The sequence below is a fragment of the Strigops habroptila genome, chromosome 5, assembly GCF_004027225.2.
Source record: "Strigops habroptila isolate Jane chromosome 5, bStrHab1.2.pri, whole genome shotgun sequence".
Taxonomy (NCBI): domain Eukaryota; kingdom Metazoa; phylum Chordata; class Aves; order Psittaciformes; family Psittacidae; genus Strigops; species Strigops habroptila.
This window is the reverse complement of record NC_044281.2, coordinates 5,498,973-5,516,341: the sequence shown is the minus strand read 5'-3', so window position 1 is coordinate 5,516,341 and position 17,369 is coordinate 5,498,973. Positions and strand designations below refer to the sequence as shown.

Below are 17,369 nucleotides of genomic sequence, written 5' to 3'. Positions count from 1 at the left end.
TCCTGGCAACCAATGCCCAGGTAACTACACTGTGGTTTATTTTCCCATTTATTGCAATCACATGCTCTCGATTTAGAGCTAATATTCTTCTTTTCAGACCATGCAGCTGCAAGAGAGAATGAAGATTGGTTTTAAAGGTGTTCTGGTAGCAGATAGCTGTAACTTCTAATATTTGATTTACTGGGTCTGCTTTGAGTATGGCAATATTGAACCACTGCCAGGTTTTTAATCTGTTTTGGTTGGTTGGTTTAACTAATAGAAGGACTAGATGTGTCACTTGAATCCAAGAACAGAAGGATTCTAATGAAGCATAAAACCAGCCAAAGGCTAGAGCATCCTTTGCCATTGAGAACTATTTGGTAAAGCCAGGAAGGAAAGAAAACCAGAGGGAATTGTTGCAGGCCTCAGAGTTAAATGGGTGCACTAAAATGAACTAAATGTTCTTGTAAGTCTGTTGAAATTTCACCTTTAGGGTCTGAAAGGGGATAACCGAGAGTGACTCTCTTTGTTTATGAGTGCCCTGGCTCTTCATTTGAGACTGGATCCCAAACAGAAGGAGCCATTGAAGGTTTGGTGATAGCTGCACCCTGAAGAGCAGACCTGATGCTCTCCTGGGGGCAAAGATGAATTGTAACTCTCATTTCAGGGCTTAGTTCTCTCTTACTAGATTTCTCTGAAAACATGCTCTCCATCTCCATTAGATGCCTGGTTGGGAACTCTCAACTTGGTTCTGTATAAACTCCCAGACATCTGGGAACTGCAAAATCCTCCCCACATTACAAATGTGCTGTTCATACTGAATTCTTTGGGCAGTGGGTGACTTGCTTCCTGCACTTCCGGATGCAGTGGAACACATTGAGCTCTTCCAAGGCCTGTTTAGCCCTATTTATATTCTGTGGGACCAGTCACATCAGTGTTACTCTGTTCTTGGAGTGCTTTTGTGTGCCAAGGTCCGACTTCCTGCTCAGAAGTGCCACTAATTTTAGGGAATGTTTTGCAGCCCTGCTTTGGGAATAGAAAATCACCTAAAATAACCTTGGTTTAGTAGTCTTTTTAACTAGCATCTGCTCTTCTTGGAGGGTGCCACACGCCACATCTCTGAAATACCTGAGAATAAGAGAAAGCACTAAGAATGAGGAAGATTTCTTAGTGGAAAGTGGCAAATATGCCATATTTAGGATGTTTGGCATAGTTCAAGCAAAATACAGTTTTGGGACAGAGTATTTGACACAAAAGAAGCAGATCTCTAGCTGGGTGCTGGGGATTCCATTCACTGTCTGGAATTCCTGCAGAAATCCATCAGGACTGTGGTTGCTGCATTGTCCCAGCTAGCACCAAGTCTTGTAAGCTGGTACACAAACCAAAAAATAGGCAGCTTCCTTTGGGGAAGGAATTGTTCCTAATCTCCAGTCTAACCTCCCTGGCGCAAGCCATTTCCTCTTGTTCTGTCACTACTTGGGAGACCGACCCCACCTCACTACAACCTTCTTTCGGTAGTTATAGAGGAGGTTATTGCACAAGGATGCAGAGCTGCAAAGTGTTTTGCTTTCCTAGCTCCTTCCACCTCGTTCTTTCTGCCAGGAGCTCTGTCTCATGGTGAGAACAAGCAGTGCAGTTAGAGCTAAAGGGAAAAAGGAGACTTACCTGAGATAATGCTTTTCCTGAGTGCAGCTTATGCCTCCGATCAAGACATGTTAGGCATTAGGGTCTGGGTACTCAAACACAAGTATTTTCATGAGCCAAATAGAGGCGTGGCTTAAGAGCTCAAGCACTCTCTCGTTGGAGGAATTCTTTGATCAGACTATATGGTGAATAAGGAAGCTGCAAGGCAGGGAACTGCTCAGGCTAGCGAGGAGGTTGCCCAGGACCAGAGCGAGTGAAGAACTGGGAATGTAGGAAGGAGGATGTGGAAGAGGGTAGCAGGCTGCATGGCAGTCCCGCACGAGGTACAGAAAGGGAGAGGAGACATGGAAAAAAGATCCATAAAGACAGCCTCAAATTTGCTTTCTCCAAGGGATTTGATCAGCTCTCTGTTAGACAGGAGACGTTTGCAGGAATCCAAGGATGAGATATTTGCCAAATTGGAGAATTTTTCAGAGAAGGGTCAAGGTGTGAAACCCAGCTTTTTAAACTCTGCCTCCACATACTCCTTGGTGTAAGGCACGGAGTATGTTTTCATGGTATAATGCCCTGACAAACCTATCCGCAGGTTTATCTCTGGCACAAGCACCACGATCTCGTGTCCCCTGCGTCGGAGCCACTCCACAACCGGCCGCATGCTGAGCCAGTGGCTGCCCATCGATAGGTATAACCAACAGCTTTCCACCTCAGCAAAGGTCCACAGGAGCAGGAAAAACACAAGGCAGGAGGCAAGAGAATGGAATCCCCCTGTCAGCAAAGATTTAAAGAGCCGCCAAACTACTGCAGGGGACAAGAAATGAATCGGGGGGTACTTTGTGCTTTAAACTTAACTGAGGGGTTTAATTTTTAACAGGCTGGAATTTTTGTAGGCAGAAATGAGCATAATTTTCTACTCGTGAGTAAAGATTGGGTTGTCATTGTAGTGAAGGCTTTAAGTAACTGGGCACTGGATGCTTGAATTAACAGGAGAGGATTCAAATGCAAGAGGGAGCATGTGGCACTGAAAGGCTGAACAAAAGTCATGAATGGGAGGTAACACCTGACCCAGCAATCACTGTTTTCCCTAACACCCAGTTAATGATCAACTCCTGCCTTGAGTCTGCTCAGCTGATTGGACACAAAACTCGGAACAAAAACCCTGTCCTTTAGAATACTTTGTGCTCTCAGAAGCTAACCAAGAGCAATGACCGACAGAGATCTGATATAGAGTGAGTTGATAAGGTTTATCTTCAGATTTCTTTCTACATCATAGCGTTATCAAAATGAAAGCCCTGAGCCTGCAGAGTATGTGTGATGGTGCAGTCTTAGCAATAACTTCCAGCTGTTGCAACACCACTGTGGTCTGAAAAACAGAACAACCATTGACATCTGCACTATTTAACCGAGCCACCGGGGAGACTTAAACCAGGCGAGGGAGCGTGGGGCACTTAATCCCAAGGCTTCTTTTTCCAATCATCCTCTTATATGTTCCTTACATTGCTTCTTACACAAATTCAGAGGCAAAAGAGCTCCCTCTAATGTCTTTGCATATCCCTGGTTTTGGGGTATTCAAGCACATTATCAGGCTCTACAGCACAGTGCAAGTGCCTGGGTATATCCGGCAGAGTTAATCCACATTTCCATGTTTAGGCCAATCAAATCTCCTGCAATTAATCAGTATTCAAACTCTTAGGGATATTCAATTATATGATCTAGAATTATTTGGTATTTATCTAGGTATAGCGTACGTTCCATGAAAGGTAGATTGAGATGAGACATTAGGAAGAAGTTCTTCCCTGTGGGTGAGGGTGTTGAGGCCCTGGCACAGGTTGCCCACAGAAGCTATGATTATAGTGATATGCTTAGAAAAGCTAAGCTATACCTAGGCAGCTCCATAGCTTAGTCAACTTCACCTAAGCTCTCCTGAAGAGAAACCCTTCAGCTGGTTGTAGTGCAAGTCTTGTGATCATTTACAAGACCCTGAGATTCTTCCTCCAAATCATGCCATTCTGGTATTCGCTCACACATTGGCTCAAGCGCAAATACTACTATGGGAAGCATATCTCAAATAATTGCTAAAAAATTTATATTTAGCATCAATATATGCTAAATGTCATATATATGCTCACCGGTGAACCATGACAAACCTTGATAATGACTGCTTCTGCTTACAGTTGATGCCTCAACATAGATCATGTTTGGCATTAGTGGGCGCGGATACTCAAAAACGAAGTCGTATCTCATCAGATAAACGGATGCTTGGCTAAATAGTTGCAGCATTGTTACTTCTCTGTGAAGAAACTCAGAAGCTAAATTTCTTGTAGTTTAAGTAGAACAGGTCGCAGAATACGTGCTCTGAAACCCCCATCAGGAAGTTCTTCACACGCTCTGCAAATGTCATGTTATCTGAACTGTATGTGAAAGTCTTTGGCACATAAGAAGAAGGACTTGGACACTGGGCGCTTTGTAGTCTAAATTGCATGGAAGACCACGCATGAAGTACACTGAAGGGATAGAGAGGTATTCAGCAATAATTGGTCACAGGGCAACACAGATCCATCATAATGGCATCAAATTTGCTGTCCCGGAGGTACTTCATGAGTTCTTCATTGTATAAGAGATGCCGACAAGAAGTAGTGTACATGTTGGTCACTTCTGATAAATTACTGAATAATGTGATTTTCTCTAGAAGGGAAGGGTTTCTAAAACTCGTTTCACCAAGGGAATTGTAGACGTTATCCACAAACTCCTGCGTGTAAGGCACAGAATATGTTTTGATGGTAAAAGATTGTGAGCTTTTAAGGAGCAAAGCAGCATCAGGAATCACCGCAACGACTTCGTGCCCCTTCTCCCAGAGTTTCTCCAGAACCACACGCATGCTCAGCCAGTGACTTCCATCCTGAGGCATAACCAAGAGCTTCCCACCTTCTGCCAAACTCCAGAAAGAAAGAAAAAGAACAAGCCAGTGTAGATCTGGTACCTCCACATAACTGGCCTGGGTTATCGGCAGGAAAAGAAATGAATTGTTGCTTCTTACTTCCAAGCAGCATATGAAAACAAGAAAGAGTTGTACCTTATTTATATTCGGTCTTTAGTCTTTACCTCTACAAAATGTTTACTATGACAGGTTGTTGAAGTTCAAAGATTATGTTTTAGATAGTGATAAAAAGCACTGATAAGAGTGCTATCAAGGGATATAAAGCAAAATGCATTTTCCTTGCACTGAAATTATCTTGAATGATTCAGAACAATTAGCAGGATCTTCGATTAGTTGTTTGTGAAGGGATTTTGCTGGGTCGGGGTTATTTTGAGTCACTGTGTACTTGACACTTGGCAGCCCTGTGCCAGATTCAAGTCAGGAATCTACTTTTATGGCCACTGAGCATGTTGCAATATTGACGTGAAAGACCCAAAGTTTCTCTTACACCTCAGAAAGGTGCCTGGAGTTCACACAGGATGTTCTCCATGGTAAGCAGGCGTTGGCACAAGCAGCAGTGGTGTCACCAAAGTCACATATTAACCAAAGACCTTTTTATTTAAACAATGGTGCAGCAGACTATGCAGCTCCTGCTCAAGAGGGGCCATAAGAATTCACAGGTGAGTGGCTTGAGGCCAAACACCTCTTTGAAAGTAATGATGCAGCAGAGGGGCTACAAGAGTTCATAGATGAGAGGTTACAGGCCTAACAGTTTTGAAAGGTGTTAATAATAGTTTCTTTTCAGAAGGAGTCGTTAAAGCTTGGCTGTGGTATGAGCCAAGGGAAGCCCACACTTGTGTCCTGTGCTTACCAGAAGAAGGGGAGAACAGAGTTTCTGAGCTGCTCCTGCATGTGCTGTGAGAAGACTTTTAAGGTAACTCCCACACGCACACCATATTGGAAGTCTTGTTCTTTATAACACTCAGCCACAGCCTATAGCTACTTGATGGTGGAGCCCAACTTTTCCAGGTAGCAGTAAATAGCATAATCAGCAACACAAAGAGCAGTTTGAGAGATTTGGACTGAACCTTGAGAAGAAAGTTTTTGACTCTGAAGTTTGGAATGTTTGCCTGTGATCAGTGAGGCTGACGTGAGCTGATGTGGGACACTGTCCCACCCCAAGGACTTGTTTAGATATCCAAATCAGATTGATTTGAATAGGATTTAAGCTCCTAATTATTTTTGAGAACCTAGGTTGAAGGGCTGAAGGGTGGTGAGGCCCTGGCCCAGGTTGCCCAGAGAAACTATGATTATAGTGATATGCTTAGAGCAAGCTAAGCTATACCTAGGCAGCTCCATAGCTTAGTCAACTTCACCTAAGCTCTCCTGAAGAGAAACCCTTCAGCTGCTTGTAGTGCAAGTCTTGTGATTATTTACAAAAGCCTGATATTCCTGCTTCCAAATCATGCCATCCTGGTATTCGCTCACATATCGGCACAAGCGCAAATACTACTACGGGAAGCATATCTTAAATAATTGCTAAAAAATGCTATATTTAGCATCAATATATGCTAAATGTCATATATACGCTCACCGTGAACCATGACAAACCTTTGATAATGGCTGCTTCTGCTTACAGCAAATGATGCAATGGAAACTCAATGAGTAAACACAGTATGTGCCTCTAAACAAAGCAATGTCCTTAGGTTGCTTCATGCTGTGCAGCAGCCTGGAAGAGTTGTCTTGGAGCAGGTAGGACTGATGGGATATCTGGTTCGTGAAATGGTTACTTTTGCCAAAGGTACCAGGGTGTGATAAGCACATTCTAAGGCTAATACTGTTACTAAAAGGTTCATGTTGATAGGATATCCTACATGTGGCATGTTAAAAATCACTAATGGCAAGTGATTCTCGCAAGCCAGCAGGAAGGACTGTAACATCTAAGGAAACTGCATTAAGAGGAAGGAGTTTCAGACATCAGTATAGTCCTGTTCCACAGGCTGTTTAAGCAAAACCTTTTCCTCTAGCTGGCAGCGAGGTGACATTAAAAGATCAAAAACTAGAGGAGGTGGACAGAAGGTGTTCTTGTGTGCCACAGAGTTAGCGGCAGTACCTATGTGTGCATTTTCATGTTTCAGAGAGAAAAAGACCTCGCATAGCAAGGTGATGGTAGAGACAGGCTGAGAGAGCTGGGCTGGTTCAGCCTGGAGAAGAGAAGGCTCCTTCAGGGGGGACCTTAGAACAGCTCCCAGTGCCTAAAGGGGCTCCAGGAAACCTGGAGAGGGGCTTTGGGCAGGGGCCTGTAGGGATAGGACAAGGGGAATGGCTTGAACCTGCCAGAGAGGAGATTAAGATGAGCTCTTAGGCAGAAGCTCTTCCTGGTGAGGGTGCTGAGGCACTGGCACAGGGTGCCCAGAGAAGCTGTGGCTGCCCCATCCCTGGCAGTGTTCAAGGGCAGGTTGGACACAGGGGCTTGGAGCAACCTGCTCTAGTGGAAGGTGTCCATGCCCGTGGCAGGGGGTTGGAACTAAATGAATTTCAAGGTCTCTTCCAACCCAAACCCTTCTAGGACTCTATCGTGCAGCATTACGTACGCCCCGAGGTGGCAGTATGCACTCAGAGATCTACCCAGAGTTGCAGTCGGATGTTACCCTGTGCTAACATACAACAGGCCCTCAAATCTCGTGTTTGATATTTAGTCACTTTCACATAGTCTTTAAGCTCTTCTAACATTTCAGCCAGACATGTATTATCTGTGTAACACTATTATAAAATGATATAAAACAACATTGAAAGGTAAAAACAACAAACTCCTTGAGGGTAATGGATGCATTCAGAAGAGTTTAAGAGTTGAGTCACTGCATTTGAGCAACACACAAAAGCCCTTTCACATGAATATGAGTCCAGAGACTGAAGTCCACAATTCATCCCATTCCAAAGGCAAGAAAAGGAGATATCTAACAGGAGAAAGTAAAGCTAAAGTGCACAACTGAGTGCCAAGGTTCAATGCTGAAAACGGTACAGCAAGTACTCCCAGTTAGGGGAATCTATGATAACCTCTTTTAAGTCTCTAAACCCTGGCAGTCAGAATGTATTAACCACCTCCTATTAACCAGCCAAATCCTTTTCAAATGCATAGGGTTTGTCTACAATGAAATAAATCTGTTGGTGCTGAGAGGCAGATTTTTGGGGGGAGGATGGTGTGAAGAAGTACTCCCTTTTGTTAGCTTTAAGCTTGCTGCCACCACATTTCAGTGTCAGTCCTAGGTGAAGTATTGGAAGAAACCACATATTGGGTCCCCTTTCAGCTTCATTATACTTTGTAGGACATACACCTCTGTCAGGGATCCTCTGTCATAGCTGTTTCAGAGGCTTAGCTATCAGGTTTATTCCATCTCTGCTTTTCTAGACTGAGTGGCCAGTTTGAATCCTCTTAAAAAGGCTTCATGTTTACTGCATGAGATTCAGCTTTGCCTGAAAAATCAGCCCTATTTCACTGCTCTGCAAAGTCAGTATCTGAAAAACTTACTTAAGAGGAATAGTTCTTTCTAAAGCTGGAGAAATGGGCCAACAGCAGCGTCATGCGGTCAGCAAAGGCTAAAGCAAACTTCTGCTGCTAGAATGGGATAACCCCCTGGCACAGGACAAGCTGCACTCCAGCTGGACAGACAGCAGCTCCGCAGAAAATGACCCAGGGCCTTTGTAGACAAAGAGTTGAATGTGAGTGGTACTGAGTGTGTGCCCTCACACACAACAGCATCCTGGGCTATACAACTAAGAGTACAGCAAGCAGATTGAAAGAGGTGATCCTTCTCTTCTTTTTAGCACTTGGGAGACATGTGAAGACATGATAAGACATGTTTTGGGCTTTCCAGTATAAAGACAGACATTGATGTACTGAAGCAAGTCCAGCAAAAGCCAGAGAGATGGTTAGGTTCTGGGGACTGTGATGTACAAAAAGGGGCTGAGAAAGATGGGCTTGCTTAGGATTAAGAAGAGAAAGATAACAGATCTTATTGCTGTCTTCAGCTCCCTTAGCAGGAGGGCATAAAGAAGACAAAGCTGCGCTCTTCCAAGAGGTTGACAGTGACAGGACAAGAGGCAACAGACACAAGCTGCAACATGGAAAATTTTAAATGGATACAATAGGATAATAATAATAAATAGGATATAAGATATTGTTTTCACTATAAGGGTCATAGGAGATACTCAAAACTTGACAAGACATAGAATGGAACAAGCTGAACTCACTGGACATGCTTTGACAAGGAGCTGTGCAGAGAGGCCTGCAAAGGACCTTCCAAACGAATGTTCTCTGAGTCTGTGACAATTCAAAACATAGAAAATCCTCTTTAAAGAAAAAAAGGCAGGATTATAGAGGAAATCAGCAATGACAAGTTGGACCACAGAATGAGCAAAGGTCTTCTCAAATGAACGCCTGCCTTGCACATCAAGAGCCTGGAGTGAAGAGGCTACTGAGCAACCTGGTCTAATGTCAAAGCTGGCTTAGAGCAGAGGCACAGGATCAGTGGGGAGTTTCCAGATCTAATTCCATATACACTTTCTCCATCTTTATGCTGTGATATTCAGATGCCTTCACTGAAACCAGTACTGGCACCTCTTTGCAAAGCAAAAGCAGTGTGAAATCCTTGTACTCTCACCCACGGAAAGAAACCATTCAAACAAAACCTGTGTGGCAACTTTTCAGAGTCTGTCAAAGCCTGCAGGAATGACAAGAAAAAACAGAGCACAACCCACCTGAGTTAGCTTCTTGTGAGCACAGTTTACTCCACTAACCATAATCATGTTGGGCATCAGTGGTTTCGGATAGTGTAAAACAAAGTCTAGCTTCATGAGCCAAATGGAAGCCTGGCGCAAGAGATCATTCACAGTGACATCTCGCTCAAGCACCTCAGAAGCCAGTTTGGCATATGGTTGGAAGACAAAATCACAGAGAAAATAATTTATGAAGTCAAAGATTAGATTCTTCACCCTCTGGAGAAAGTTCATGTGGTCTGTATGTCCTGTGAATATCCTGGGGACATAAGAAGGGGGACTGGGACACTGGGTGGCTTCATATTCTAAACCACATGGCATTTGCTGCAAGAGAAACACTGAAGGAAGTGAGAGACGCTCCGCCACTATCTGCCCACAGGGTAGTATAGGGTTTGTAAGGACGGCATCAAACTTACTCTCCTCAAGATACCTGATAAGCTCTTTGTTGTACAGTAGGTGTTTACAGCTGGACAGGAGCATGGCAGAGGTTTCTTTTGTCCGTTGGTACATTCTAATAACTCTTTCCAGGAAAGATCCTTCTTCAAATACATCCTGCGAAAGCGCTTGGAAGCTTCCATCCATCTCTTCCTGTGTGAAGGGAACTGGGTACATTTTCATAATAAAACTCTTTGCGGGCTTTATGTATAAACTGATTTCAGGTGCAACGACGACTATTTCATGTTCCTTCTGCCTGAGACTGTCCAACATTTCCCGCATGCTGAGCCAATGACTGCCATCCACTGGCAACACCAGCAGCTTCCCACCAGCAGCCAAACTGAGCACGGATAGGAGCAGAAGTAGCATCATCAGGACTCGTGGAGGAGCCGGGCCCATTTCTCCAGATACGTGCTGAGCGCTACCCAGAAAGCAAGCCGCTGGCAGCACTGAAGCAACAGCACCAGCTCCACGCTTTTAAGCAATCTGTGCTACAGCCTAACTTTTGATCCTTCAGGTATTTGCTGTGTGGTAAATGTATAATCATTGGCTTGACAAAAGGCTGCATAATAAGTGCTTCGTTCCAGCCCAGTCCGCGTGCTGGTGGTGTGGGGTAGATACACCAGATGGGATCTGTTTCTGTTAAGGTGCACTGTCTACACCGTAACAGCACAGTGGGGGAACTCAGAAGCCAGTTTTGTGTATGGTTAAAAGACAAAATCACAGAGAAACTAATTTAGGTTGTCCAGGATTAGTTTCTTTGCACACTGCAGAAAGCCCATGCAGTCTCATAAAAAAAACTCCGAAAACCACAGAAGGAACTGAAAGATGTTCCACCAGTATCTGCCTACAAGGTCTGTAAAAACAACATCAAACTTACTCTCTTCAAAATACCTGATTGAGCACAACAGGAGCAGAACCAGCATTGCTGTGGCTTGCGGTTGAGCACTAAGCACCAGGGGACGTCTCTGCAGAAACGGGGTGAGTGCTGCCCAGAAAGAATATTCCCAGCTCCACGTTTTTGAAGCAATCTGTGCTGGCCTTAATCTGGGTGATCTTTAGCCTTACTTGCCGTGTGATGGGCAAGTAACAGACAACTAATTTGCCACACAAGAATTTTCAGCATAAGAAAATTCCTCCTCTTCTGCCTGTCCAAATCATTTTCTATATGCGAAAGATCAGAAAGATATGAACACTTCATATGGGAAAAGGTCTGGTTTCTTTGTCAGTTTTCTATCTTGACACTGTTATGAAAATGGAGATCTGGCTCTCAGAGTTCGTTTCCCTGAGAGGCCTCTTTTTGGAGGGATGAAGTAGGGCTTGGAAAGAGGAAGGACAAGGGAATGGTTTTTTGCCAGCTATATTTAAATCTGGATTAGCAACTCGGAAACACCACTCTGGATCAGCCCCAGGGTCATGAAAGCAAACAACATTAATGCATGGAATGCATGAAATGATAATCTGTGAAAAGCAGCCCTAATTATGACGAGTCCTGCACAGAAGTCATAATTTGATGATAGGATAATTTAGTATGGAGGTTGAATTATTTTAAGGCCATTTTACACTACTGGAGCTCTAGGTAAACCCTTTGTAAGGAAACTTCTCAGAAGGCAGTGTAGCTATTACAGACGCTCCGAGCTGGCCAGCAGCTATGAAAACCTCCAACAGTTATGCAGAAAATCCATGTGGTGAAAGGATAAGCCTTAGACTGACAGAGCAACCAGCACATCAGCTGCTGACTGGTGCATTATGACACTGTTTCAGAGAGGGACTCTTCATCAGGGACTGTAGCGACAGGACAAGGGGTGATGGGTTCAAACTGAAACTGGGAAAGTTCAGGTTAGATCTTAGGCAGAAACTCTTCCCTGTGAGGGTGCTGAGGCGCTGGCACAAGGTGCCCAGAGAAGCTGTGGCTGCCCCATCCCTGGCAATGTTCAAGGCCAGGTTGGACACAGAGGCTTGGAGCAACCTGCTCTAGTGGAAGGTGTCCCTGCCCATGGCAGGGGGTTAGAGCTGGATGAACTTTAAGGTCCTTTCCAACCCAAACCAGTCTGGGATTCAATGATTCTAAATTATGAAAGGCTGGTTCTATTAACTGAAAGGATTAATTGTTTTTAAAAATCAGTTGTGACAGTAAACTAAATGGTTTGAGTTCACGGTACTGCTCTGGCAAACACCAGCAGGAGACAGTAGGACAGGGATCACCCTCACTGGTGTGTGTGTGCCTTGTTTGCAAGAGTGCAGCGATGAACTACTTCCACCTAGCCCAAAGGAAACAAGTGTGTAAGCGAAACCACTTGGATCCTGCTAATGCTACAGATAAGTAGCTGCAGGAGTGGGAGAGAATTCAAATCAACTCAGTTTTTCACCTATTTTCTTTGTCTTTATGGTGTAACTTACTGCGCATATAAATCCCACAAACTCATACACGCAGAGAGCCTTTGCAAACAGCATTCTCCCTTCCAGGAATATATTTTATCAAGGAAGTCACTGACCTGAGATAATGGCTTTTCTTTCCCCAGTTAATACCTCCAATAAAAACTATGTTGGGCATCAGTGGCATGGGATACTCAAAACCAAAATCCATTCTTTTAAGCCAAATGTATCCATGGCTTAAGAGCTCCTTCATTGTTACTGCTCTGTGAAGGACATCTGAGGCCAGAAGTTCAAATGGTTAATAGGCAAAATTGCAAAGAAAGGATTCTGATGACTTTAGAAGAAAGTTTTCCACACGCTGGATAAACGTCATGTGGTCTGAGTTGTCTGTAAATGTTCTTGGGACATAGGAAGGTGGGTCTGGACACTGAGTAGCCTGCAAATCAAAACTGCAGGGGACTCCCCGTAGAAAGAAAGCAGATGGTATAGAGAGATGCAGAGCCAGTATTTGTCCACATGGTACAACAGGATCCGTGAGAACAGCATCAAATTTGCTCCCTTCCAGAGACTGCCTCAGATCCTTGTTGTGCAGTAAACTGCTACAGGAGGAGACGTAGAGCTCGGAGATGACTTGAGCCTTTTCATAAAGTGCAGTAATTCTGTGAAGAAAAGGTCTTCTCTCACAAAGATCCTTTGCAAATGCACGCATCCTTGCTCCCAGTTCTGCCCCAGTTGAAGGCACTAGGTACGTTTTGAGAGCGTAATATTCAGATGCCTTCATGTTCAAGTTTACTTCTGGTACGACAGTGACAATGTGGTGCTGTTTCTGGCTGAGTGCTGCCAGCAGTGAGCGCATGCTGAGCCAGGGACTCCCATCCATGGGCACCACCAACAGCTTCCCACCACTGGTCAAGCAAAACAGAGACAGGAAACCCAAAACCCCCGTAGACACTAAGGAACTGTATTCACTTACATGAGCCATGTTCCTAGAAATCCAAAGTCTGTTCATCTGCACTGGCCTAACGCATTTTAAGTAGACCAAGAGCCCCCTGCCAGATTCTCACATTCCTCCTTAACGATCCAGCTTTTCCAGCAAAACCAGCCACCAGTTGGCATTGATGAATCACAAGGCATTGATGAATCATTTAAGGGACCTGATAACTCAATGTGGATTGGGCAGAACTGGGCTTTGTCTGAGGCTCCCATGGGAATGGATTCCTTTCAGATTGATTCTCTGTGCTGATTGATATGAGACTGATAATAAAAGCAGACTTTGAAAGAAGAAATCCCTGTTCTTTGAAGAGTGCTGGCACTTGGAAGTAACTGGGCTTGCTGAAAGCAGCTATTACAATGCTTTCTTGCTTTCCTTCTTTTCACAGGATCATTAGGGTTGGAAGAGACCTCTGGAGATCATCTGTTTGAAGACCCTGCCAAGGAATGCATCCAGGCAGGATTTGGGTGTCTCCAGAGACGACTGTTCTGAAATGCCTGTGAGTTTACATTTAACATTAAAAAGTGATGCCACTACACAGCACGTTATCTCTGCAAATCCTATGGAGGACACTCTGTGATTTACATACCTCAGCTGTTGTGATTTACATAGCTCAGCACTGGGGCCAGGTATAACACCAGGCAGCAATTTATAGCAGTAAGTAACACTGCAGCAGAGGCTTGCATCAGCAAAGGGAAGCCACCGAATCCATGCTGTCATCCATGACATTACTTTGTTCTTATCCTGACTCATCTCTCAATCATTTATTTTCTTCTTCCAGGAGCAATGGGAAGGAAAGGCCACTCAGTTCCCCCTGTACCTAATTAAATACAGGAAAGATTGGACAGAAGGAGCCAGGAACAGCCCTCTTGTTCCAGGCCAGGAACTGTTTCTAAATGGAAGAGGTGCTGATACTACTTCAGATGAAAAGCTACAAGGAAGATCCCATGTCTGAGCAGTTAACAAGTACTTGTGATAAACTTGTCAAACCACAGGATTTCCTTCTGCCCTACGATGTAACTGTGTGATTCAGAGGCACAGTCTGAAGACAAGAAGAAATCAGGACTGAAGAATCAATACTTCTGCAATAATTACTGTTCCTGGACTATGATTTCTAGCTCCTGAGCAAGATGAGAGTGAGGGTGAGCTTCGTCTTTAGAGGAGAGGCTGATTTGAAGCTGGAGCTGCTACATGCCCTTGCCTAAAGGCAGAATTCTGCTTTCCCAGAGCTTCTGCCTGGGTTTGTCCCTGAGGAGCCATTAAGCAGCTCTGATGGAGAGAACAGATAGGAAAAAGCACTGCCCTGATAAAAGTGGCCATGTGGGGGGTTGATGGCAAGATGTGCCAAGCTTGTGAAATGCAAACCTATTCTTCACTCATTCATCTTCACAAAGGCCTCTGAATCTGGCGGAAGGGGAAGGGTGGTGATAGGCAGGAGGAATCCATTCCCCAAGACTCAGGGAAGGCTGGCAAGTGAAAGAATTTCAAGGGAAGAATAGAGGAGAGACTGTCTGTTTTTAAGTAACAATCACAAAGGATAAAACCTTATCCTTTCTAGGAAACAATGTGATTTATTGCTGAAACTGCTGGATGACACTAACTTCAGAGTCATCATTTGCTGAGGAGAGCTGTCTCCTCCTGTATCTCTTTTCCACTTAATCTCTGGCTTCACGTGAGGCTGTTTTACTTACAGCGCAAGCAAGCAAGAATAGGCATCACATGCAGCAGCAACCTAACAGACACCATGAGCACCAACAAGCTAACATGCATGCCTTTAGACGCCCAAGCAACCACCCAGCAATGTTTCCCTATCCAAACCGGACATCTCCTAAAAAGGCAGTTGAGAATTCAGCTGTCCAGGTTTTGTGATGGAATCTGTTAGACCAACCTTCACTACAACATATTAGCCTTTGGCTTCAGCTGGAATTAAACACAACATAGCACATGATCCCCTCACTGAACAAAATCCCCATGCTGAGCAGACCTAAGGAAAGGAGGTGGAATCCCATCCTGCTCTCCTGGTCTGTTTCTCATGTAGATTTACTATAAAGAAAGTGTTACTCTAAATTATGTCTTTAGGTAAGAAACATCCATATCAAACACACCATTAAACCTCACTCAGATCATGTATGGATGGCTGCCACACCTCTTCCCTTGTTACCAATCAGTCACTGACCTGAGATAATGGTTTCCTCTGTCCGCAGTTTATGCCTCCAATGAAAATCATATTGGGCATTATAGGCATGGGATAGTCAAAGACAAAGTCAAGTCTTTTCAGCCAAACAGATCCATGACTTAAAAGCTGCGTCATTGTCATTGGCTTTTGGAGGAAGTCTGAGGCCAGGCTTTCGAATCCTGAAAAGGCCACACTGCAGGTGAAAGTCTCTGAAAGGCTTATCAGGAAGTTCTTCACTCTCTGAGAGAATGTCATGTGGTCTGTATTTTGTGAGAATAGGCGTGGGACATAAGATGGTGGGTCTGGTGCATGAGCAGCCTGAATGTCTATAGCGCATGGGACGCCCCGCAAGAAGAAAACAGTAGGGATAGAAAAGTTCAAAGCAATTATCTGTCCACAGGGTGTCAGAGGATCTGTAAAGACGACATCGAATTTACTTTCTTCAATGTATTTCATCAGCTCTTTGTTGTACAGTAAGAAACTGCAGGAAGCTTGAAACATGGCAGAGCTCTTCTTGAAGTTATTCCACATATTCATAAACCTGGTCAGGAAAGGTTGGTTGCTAAAAGCATCTGCAGTCATGGAGTGCAAACTTTCTTCCATCTCTTCCTTTTTGAAAGGTACAGGATAAGTTTTCATTTCATATGTCCCCGAGGAATCTATCAACATTTTGCTCTCTGGTGCCATAACAACTATTTCATGCCCTTTCTTGTTCAGCTCGGCCAGCACTTCCTTCATACTGAGCCAGTGGCTGCCCTCCATAGGGATTACCAGGATCTTCCCAGCAGTGGCAGGACTCAGGCAGCACAAGAAGAGGAGCAGCACTGCCACCAGCATGTTGCAGGTTGGATGGATAGGAACCCACACACAAGAGAGCTCAGCAGGAGTTCACAAGCTTTTGTAGCTGTGCTCCACCCTCGCAAACACCCCACTTGGCAGCGCTTTCTTATCATACCTCTGCCCTTTCGACTTGCATCCACCTTTCGGGTGCTCACAAGATCACATGCAATGAAGTCACCATCGGTGAGTAATGATTGTAAAAGATGAGATGATGTTTGCACTTCAAAATGCACGAGCACAGCAAAGGTGTGTCTCCTATTGTAAGCTTGGCTCAGGCAAGCTGAAACTACAGCTCAATATCTCAGCCTTCTTCTTCTCACAGTAGGACCTCAGCCTTATGACACTTCTTACCTTTAGCAACCCAGCAACTTTTGCTGACATATACTGACAATGTGCTCTAAGGTGCATGGGGATCCATGAAGGAAATGCATACACAGAGTGGATGCCCAGAAGCCCTGCTGACCCCATATGGTAGTAGTGGGTCTACAAAGAGCACACTCAAACGGCTCTTTTCCCTCCAGTATTCAATTTCTTCCATCTCTTCTGTTTTGAAAGGAAGAGATGGCTGACACTGAAGGCTGACGCCTGACAGAGTTGTCACCAAGTGTAGTAAGTTGGTATTTTTTACTAAGTATTTTCTTTCCTAATGAAGCTGAGGCAGGTTGTACAGTGAAACATAACTTACAGTAAAGAGAGATAAATATGAGAAAGCAATGTTAAGGTACCTTAGTTCTATTTCTTGCCTTTTTTCTTTTTAATAACCCAAACCAGTTGGTACAACTGAGGAAAATGACTTCTTTTTTTCATTGATGCAAACATCTATTTTTTGGACAATAAGTAGCCAACAGAACATCTTCCCCCACCTCTACGTATCCCTCCCATCTAACCTCTTATCCTACTGGATATAAAACTAAGTTGCACAATAGCAGTTCACGTTGTACCTGAGATAACATAAACTCACAACACGTTTCCAATTCATGAACTCACAAGTTCATGGCCAATGTCAGTTCAGTTCATGACTGAGAGAGTTCATGAACTCTGCGGGTCCAGGTCCTTCTCCAGCTGTAAACTGCTGGGGTTTTATGTTGGTGATAATCTCTCACCATAAAAGTTTATAAGCAGGTGATTGGGCAGGTGCCTTTGGGATACAATTTGTGCCTCCAGGACATTCAGGGCTCTACATCACCCGTGGAGCTTGCTTTCACATGCAGCTTCTGCAAGCTTATCTTCAAGTCTGG

At 44.3% G+C, this 17,369-nt stretch overlaps 1 protein-coding gene and 1 long non-coding RNA gene across 3 annotated transcripts in view; one reads left to right on the top strand and one right to left on the bottom strand.

The window, feature by feature from the left end:
* LOC115608461 (UDP-glucuronosyltransferase 1-9-like) overlaps window positions 1-17,369 on the bottom strand; it is a 29,921-nt gene that overhangs the window by 4,437 nt on the left and 8,115 nt on the right. Inside the window, exon 2 of one of the 2 annotated variants that reach the window (XM_030487292.1) lies at window positions 15,292-15,366. The exons of the other annotated variant lie outside the window; for it this stretch is intronic. Within the exon in view, the coding sequence (XP_030343152.1) occupies window positions 15,292-15,366 (75 nt within the window). The remainder of the gene's footprint in view (window positions 1-15,291; window positions 15,367-17,369) is intronic. 2 annotated transcript variants of the gene reach the window in all.
* LOC115608463 lies at window positions 13,508-14,167 on the top strand. The gene is made up of 2 exons (XR_003991548.1): window positions 13,508-13,614; window positions 13,897-14,167. It is a non-coding gene; the product is annotated as an uncharacterized LOC115608463 (long non-coding RNA).